Here is an 8,205-nt window from a genome sequence, read left to right as displayed (position 1 = left end):
AACCCCAGTAAACACGAGCTTATGATGAATAAAGCAAACTATTCTAAATAATCTCGGTCATTGACCATTCGTGTGAATTATGCAGGATGCAAACTGAGCCCACTTCATGGAAATTGGCGCCACAATAGCTAACTTCTAAACGCACACATAACCACTTTGAGTTTCTCTGCACACGTGCTGACGTGTCCTTCCTAGACAAGCAACCCGGAAGCTTAATGTGTTGGGGGGCTGGGTCGTTGCGTCATCTTGAAAGCTGTGTATGGCTGAAGTGAGTAGCTTCGCATGCGCAGGTCAGGTATTGGGGCGGGTTGATAAATAGAGGCTGTGCGGCGGCGGCTCGCTCTCTGAGTCAGTCAGTGCGAGGCAAGCAGCTACAGCAGGTCTTGGTGTGTACACAGACTACTATCTTTATCGGCAGAATAATGGCATCTTCTGGGGCTCAGACTGGACCCGTGGCACCCGCACTGCAAAGGGGAATCGTCAAGATGGTGAGAAAAGGGCCAAATGACTACAGAATAAAGCAGCAGCTATTAGATCTTAAGATCAGTTTTAGTAATGCAAAGGGATTGAAGGAAAACCAAAGGTTTCGTCAGCGGAAGGGCTTTCTGGTGCAAGGTGAGGGCAGTTTGCAAGAGAGGCGCCCAAAGGGCAAGCTGGAGGTAAGGCTGGCAACTTTAGGAGGCAGCGCAGAGATTAAGCAAAAGTGAGTGAGGAGGAGGGATTTGAGAGCACAACACATGATTCTTCCGTGAGTTCTAGGCCACTCAGACCCGACCTGTGGCTTTCGGTGATGTATGGAGAGTTGAGTAAGAGCTGGAGTAGGGAGAGTTGAGTAACAGCTGGAGTAGGGAGAGTTGGAGCGAGGCAACTGCACACGTAGTGGGGGGAAGTCAAGTGACTCCGGGTGAGTTGCAAGAAGCTTAGGGAAGCGCGGGGGCAGTGTAATAAGTAAGTACAAGGGCAGTAGTAGTAAGTGCTCGTGGTGTACCCTGAATGGCAGCTGGGCAACAAGCGGGGTGCCATGTTTTCTCCTACTGAAGGTGAATTCATTGCAAGGGAAGTGTCATGTGCTCAAGCTAAAGCAGACTATGGAATGCAGGGGAGGAATTTTGTGTCTGTAGGGAAAATCATGGCAAGGAGGAACTATCCTCTTATTCCCAGTGCTCTCACTGCTCTATGTATCTGTGGGTCTGAAGTGCTAGTTGTCCAGACCGTCAGCTCAGTGTAGGCAGCAGTTGTTTCATACACACATGCTTGTGATAGTTGTAATGTGCTCGTGCACCTGTACTTACTGCTCCCCTGTTAGTGACCAGGAGTGCTCCAGGAGATGTTGCATCCTCAGCATGTTATGCTAATCCAGCTCATCCGCCAGGCCACTGCTACTATTAACTCCTTGTTTTCCACAATATTTTGACAGCTGTAGTAGCAAAGACATGATGATCTGGATGTTCCGTTATAACACGGTCCACCTTTCTACACATGTCATGGACATACCGGTTTCTTTCCAACATATGCTTGAGTGGCAGGCTTCAGTGTGTGTTATTTTGCATAATTTATTTCACAATAGATTGTGTAGTCTGAAATGCAAAATGACACACCAGCATTTATTAGTTGTATGTCTTTTTTTAAATAGCACATTTTTGCTTTAATATCATAGGAGCTTTATGCCTCTGCATATGTTTCTGGATTTTACTATTGCCAGGGATCTGCCTACAGATTGAAACAGCAGCAATACGTTTTTTAAAAACAATACTTTGCTAATAAATGTAATAGCTACTTTGGTTATCACCTACCTAAACATTAATGAAGGCATATTTGTTAGGGAATTACAGTATATGGAAACAATTGAATCCTTTAATGTACAACGTAGTAAACCATAACATCACTACAGACTTCTCAGGCTTAGTTTTCTGATGTTCCATCTTGTGTTAGTTATGCAGCCTATTTCCATATAATGAATGGCAATATCAAATTTGGTGGCAATGGGAATCTTACTACAGAAACATATGGTTTAGATTTGTGCAACACATTGCATCACTTGCATTTGAATAAATACCTTATGGCTACTTGTTGGAAGAATCATTTCTTGTACACCTGTTCAGTTCTTTTCATATCTCTTGGGTTGCTCCTCATACATTTGTTTTTGTTAGCTACCCTTTGTTGCATGTTTGTTTACCTGTTTGTAATTTGTCCATAATTTTGCTTCAGGAGAGTTCATTGTAATCATATAACAGATATATGAGGGAAGGATCATGCATTACCTCTCTTACAAAGTGGGCATCCGTTTTACTGAAAATGTTTAAGAAACACCATGAAATATGGCATAATTTTGGTTACATTTTAGATATGATGCTGCGATGCTGAAAGTGCAAGATGTTTTTGGGAATTTGGCTTTATGAATTTTTAGTTAGAAAAGTAAAGTAGATTTTTTTTGACCCTGAATCCTTTTGAATAAATTCTAGTCTTGGATAGCATTTGTCTGGTTGTATAAAGCTTGTGAAGAGTAGTGCTCAGGTCTTTTTTTTGCTTACAAAAGACAAGATTTTTAGTCCTTCACAGGTTGCTGAAGGATTGTGTAATAGCATGTGTATGCTTAAAGGACCAGTAACATCAAAACATTTTTTTTAAAAAAATTCATTAGTATACATAGAAAAAAAAACACCAAGACAAATTAAACTTTATAATTGCAAAGCCTAACTCACCGGAATTCCGATCCTCTTCAGAAAAAGCGTCACTGCGACGATCCATCGTGTGGCACTCGATTTCTCCCTGGCTATCTCCCAGGTTCTACTGACAGCATGTGAAGGAGTATGGGCTCAGAAGAGCTACAAAGGAGCGCACTGAGGAGCACGGGGCAGCTTTCTGCAGTCATGGCTCCCCTGGGGATCAGCTTGCACTAGCTACTACCTCGTGAAAAGACGCACCCCCCCCCGACTGGGCTTTGAACTACTCGTGCAAGTGAGAGCGCCAGCAGCCTCCTATGGACTGGAGTGTGAGGGGGCACATGATGCGGCGGTGTGACAGGAGAACCGGGCTGCACAGAGCAAAATGCTGTAAACGAAGCAGGGAAGTTCAGGGAGGCAGCTGGGACTCTCACACTGAGTAGGGTGTTGGCATGCAGGGCAGCTCAGCACTCCGGCACCTTTACACACAGCCGCGCCACTATACCTACACTACCCCAGCCTACCACACTAAGCTGTGCAGCCTCCGAGTGGGACAGGTGCAGCTCCGAGTCATGGTGAGAACCTTCTTTCCTCTATGATACGGTGAGGAGGTAGCGGCACCGGTTTGCCTCGGCTCCCCCCACGCAGGCTGCACGTTCTCCCGTGTCTGCACACCTTCTGTTGTCAGTGTCTGGAGGGGTGCCAGAGCCCTGGGAACTCTCTTCAGCTGCGCTGCCTGGTCTGTGCCCACAAGGTGCTCATCTCCGAGGCTGCAATGGACGCGCTGCCCTCCTCTACCTTCCTGCACCTCAGCAACTTGCTGGATGCGGTTGTGGGCACATCTGATGAGCAGCAACAGATTAACAGTGGTCAGCTCAATTCGAACCAACATTGCTCGGCTTTGTGTTCTTCCTCCGGCCTCCTCCACAGGGTGCCCCCCTGCACATCTGAGCCATGGTGTTCCCTTGTGACAAGGGCAACGGGGCCAGCTCGAACTGTTTGGACTGCCAGGAGAACTTGTGCAACAACTGCTTGCGGGCCCACAAGTGCGTCCGACTTACCAAGGACCACGATCCTTCACATGCTGTCAGTAGAATATGGCAGATAGCCAGGGAGGAGAAATCAAGAGCCACACGATGGATCGTCGGTCACCTTTTCTGAAGAGGAGCGGAAGTGGAGTTTCGGTAAGTTATTTCTTAATAAAGGCTTTGCGATTTTAAAGTTTAATTTGTCTTGGTGTTTTTTTTCGATGTATTATAACAATTTTTTTTTTACATTTTTTTGGTGCTAATGGTCCTTTAAGAAAGGTAAGCCTTTCTTCCAGTAGTTTATACAACTTTTTAAACTCCTGGAATTGCTTATGCCATGTTGTTGAAAAAGGGACTGGTGGTGAGACCAAAAAAAATTGGAAAGAACACTGCTTATTATGTCTTTGTAATGAAAGAACAAACAGTCCATATAATCTTCTTTGATTTATTTTTTTCGGGGGGAGGGGGCAAATGTGGAACACATGCATCTGCTTACCTTAGCATTTTTTTTGTAGTGCTGATGTGGATTTTTCAGTAACTTTACTGCTCTCCAAGTTCATTCTTTCCTTAGGGTCAGGGTTGATCTCAGCCAACAGTTCAGTTTGCTCACTTGTTTTCCATCATCAAGAGTATGTAAGTACTTTGCTGAAGTTTTCTGTTTAGGTCATGGAGTTCTACAGGTGACATCTGCTTTAACATTTTGGACTAACCTCCAGCACACACTTATGGTAGGGTTATTGCCTATTGTCTGAATGGGGGTTCTTGGGATCTGCTTTACAACAAAGTGGATGCGGTACTGACTGGCAAATTCGCATGTGTCTGTAAAAGTTACAAGGCTCAAAGTAAAGGTCAGTCTGTTATTACCAGCTGTAGTCCTGACCTACGTGAAATCGTTCTTTGTGGGCTTGTGTGGTTGAATTTCATCTTAAGTGTAGCTGTTCAAAATTCAACTCTTCTGCTATTTCAGCAATTTTTAGTCTGAGATTTGGCTGTTGCAAAGATAAAGTGCCTGAATGTCTGGGTGCTTGCAACGACTTAAAATATAAATCAGGCAGTGGTTGCAAGATCAATAATTAGACATTTATTTCATGTTTACTAACATAAATGTTTATTTAGAATGTTATATTCTTAAGGTTATGTCTTTAAAGCAAACATGAAGTGAACCTCTGAAATGAAGAACATGCAATTTAATGATGAGAGAAGACATTACTGCAGTCTGGAAAGCTACCTTAACATATACCTGCAGGACCCAGGCAAAGCACTCCCACAGGTTTGAGACTGTGGAACTCTGGGGCATGTTGTCCAGCAACATGTAGTCTGGGGAGGTGTAGCTAACAGCACTTACCATTAATTTAGAAACATCCAGCACTGGTGGCCAAACCATGAGGTGACAGAAGAAATGAGAATATTGTAGTGGGCCAATCAATCGTGATGGAGTAGGAAGGTAGAAGACTGCCTTCCTTCTGGACATTAGTACTGAAAGTACCACAATGACTCGGATTTTAGGTGGGGAATTTCACGGACAATAATGAAATTTTAGTTGTAACCCAATGGGTCACCAGCAACACCACCACTAAAGTGCTGTATACTCAAGTGTAGCCATTGTATTATTTGGACAGTGTTTGCCACACAAGGGGGTGGCAGTAGACAAGCAAACCTTTTTTCCTTGGTTGTCAACTAACTCTGCATAGCAAGCATGCTAGAATAGGATGTGCTCTGTTACAGGTCATGAACTTGGCCCCACACTTGTAGATTACTAGTTCTATCCCAGTCAATGCAGGAACAACTGCCTTAATCAGAGGTCTGTGCTACCACCAGTTTGCATGGGGTCCCATACTACTAATTAAGCAGCGGCTTCCCACGCAGGAGCCCAGTTAACAACCCATTCCATTTATGTGTGGAATATGGGGATCTTTGTCTTGCCCTGAGTTGAAGAATCCATATCCACCTTGACTTGGAGATACTGACACCAGAAATTAAATGTGTGGAATATGGGGGTCTTTGTCTTGCCCTGAGTTGAAGAATCCATATCCGCCTTGACTTGGAGATACTGACACCAGAAATTAAATGTAACTTTTTTTTACATCTATCATAATATTGCCTTTGACAGCTTTGCCATAACGTATTTGCACAATGCTTTTACATTATCTGTCTAATGCCCCGTGTTCTTGTATGAGGGGGCTGCCATATTTGTGAAGGAGTCAGTTAGCATTAGAAACTTTAACTGACAGTCTGAGATGGGATAGTCGGGTTGGCAAAACGGTGAGGTTTAGAAACTTCAAGTAACAAATGCTTACAAAAACAAACCTCTCGGCAAAAATTAACATGACCTATAGGTAACTTTTAATCTACATTTCTATTTTAAAAAGTAGTTTTTTAGTCTCCGTATCACCTTAAGACGACTTCTTCAGCCTGTACTTGACCATCTGTTACTAATAACTGAGAAAGAGTGCTGGCAACTGCATTTATCTCTCCTGTGGCACTTTTGAGTTTAAATGTCATCTGACTGACTAACCCCCCCCACAAGTAATTTTCTGCCATTGTTGATTGGAGTTTGGAAAACATGAACTATGAGACTGAGATGATAACATCACAAAGGTGCTAGTGTTTCCAGGGCCCCTGCACTTGACAATATGTCTATGTAAGTAAATTTAAGCTTGGGGCATTTATTCACTCTTAAAATTGGGCCAGCTAGTGTGCTGGCCTGTTCTCTGCTGCAGAGATAATACACCAACAGTGCCAGATATACACACTATTGGTGTGGAGTCCGCCAAGTTTGGCCTGACTTCACTATACTCCAAGGATCTCTTTAAGATGTTGGTAATGAACTTTGTAAATATCCAGTGGGGTTTCTTAAGATATCCTGGTACTGTACAAACCTCTGCTTGGCTGATGTGTGCTCTATTTATGGGGCCTTATGACTGTTATCCGCATTTTTTTGTGTGACCAAGGACCCATTTTTGCATCACAACTAGTGTTGAATCAGTTCTCAGATGATCACTATTACCCTCATAGCAATGTCCAATGAAATGGCCAGTGCCACACGGCTAGTGGGGGACTAAACAACAAACTATAAAGTACATGTAGTATAGTATGTTATAAAATAATAAAATCACCCTTTGTGACAATCTATTGTGTCTTGAAAAAGTTTGGGTTGTAAACCCTTGTAGAGGCCAGGGAGGGGTTGTGAGGGCTCTAATCATGCAGTATCCTATTTGCTCAAACAAGACAGCACCAGTTTGATGCGTATCAATAAATTAACTTGCTTCCCACATGGATCCTTAGCAGCAATATATCAATGGATTAAAACAGAGGTGCATCGCCCACAGCGTAAAAACGTATTGTTTATAAAATCATAGTAGTGCTTTATAACAATCGCTTCCCAGTCCCAATGTTCCAGCAGCTTTTGATGTTCAGTCTGCAAGAGAAATGGAGCCGGCATTCCCTCTCCTTGTGTCTCCACTTACGCTGAACCCGGAAGTGATGTAGTTTCGCTATCCAAAAGCTTCATCATTGGCTCCTCTGTGGACATTGTTAATTGATACTTGAATAGACTGAATCTGGACTGGCAGGAGGAGAAAGACTGAAGGTTTAGCAAAATCAAATCACTTTTTGTTTGTGACTGGTATTACCCTCATAGCAATTGTTTGACAGTGGTTCAGTTGCACTAAAGGTTTTAGGACTGTTCACCCTAATATGCAACTGATGTGGCCTGGGTCTATGAGTATATGGTGCATGCCAATTTCACTATACCTTTTTCTTGCTTTTTGGGCAATGTGTCCAGCTGTCACCAGACATCTGTTGGCCCTGCTGGAAAAAGTAGCCCAGAACCAAGGGAGACTTATAGCCAACATCCTTCAGTGACGGCACATCCAGCAGTGTCCAAGGTGGAGTGAACTTCCATGGTGCCGTTATGGTGTCTTTACTCAGAACCATCATCTGTTGGATAGAGCTTTATTGTCCTGGGAATGAAGGAGAGGAGGATTTATCCACTAGTGTGGATTGAGGTGAAGCATGGCAACTGGAGAAGGATGCAAGGCATGACTCAGGATGTAGTGCCATACCATAACCAACTACCATTTTTTGTCTGCACATCATTTTTGAGGGGGAGGACAGCCTCAGCTTTGTTTGAGGAAGTTTACAAATGTAACCTGTAAGCAGCATTATTTAAGGATCAGTGGGGCACAGGAGATTGTTCTTGTCGCTGTAAATGTGTAAATTGCTTGCCTGTGTTTGCTTGCTGTTAAATTTATTTGAAGCAAGACTTTAGGAAGGAGAAAGAGGCTGAATTTGACCATTGTGCCATTCTCTGCTTGCCCAGTGCTGCATGTGTGTGCCATTCTCTGCTTGCCCAGTGCTGCTTGTGTGTGCTATTTTCTGCTTTCCCAGTGCTGCTTGTGTGTGCCATTCTCTGCTTGCCCAGTGCTGCTTGTTTGCCATTTTCTGCTTGCCCAGTGCTGCATGTGTGTGTCATTCTCTGCTTGCCCAGTGTTGCTTGGGCGTGCCATTCTCTG

The 8,205-nt window shown here is 43.7% G+C and overlaps 1 protein-coding gene across 2 annotated transcripts in view; it reads left to right on the top strand.

Annotated features, from left to right (window-relative positions):
* The first annotated feature begins 293 nt into the window (after positions 1 to 293).
* snd1.L (staphylococcal nuclease and tudor domain containing protein 1 L homeolog) overlaps positions 294 to 8,205 on the top strand; it is a 378,593-nt gene continuing 370,681 nt past the window's right edge. Inside the window, exon 1 of one of the 2 annotated variants that reach the window (XM_018250711.2) lies at positions 294 to 488. In XM_018250711.2, the coding sequence (XP_018106200.1) occupies positions 423 to 488 (66 nt within the window). In that variant the 5' untranslated portion in view covers positions 294 to 422. 2 annotated transcript variants of the gene reach the window in all.

The sequence above is a fragment of the Xenopus laevis genome, chromosome 3L (assembly GCF_017654675.1).
Source record: "Xenopus laevis strain J_2021 chromosome 3L, Xenopus_laevis_v10.1, whole genome shotgun sequence".
In the NCBI taxonomy this organism is placed as follows: Eukaryota; Metazoa; Chordata; class Amphibia; order Anura; family Pipidae; genus Xenopus; species Xenopus laevis.
Note: the sequence above shows the minus strand (reverse complement) of the source record. Positions and strands in the feature narration are given on the sequence as shown.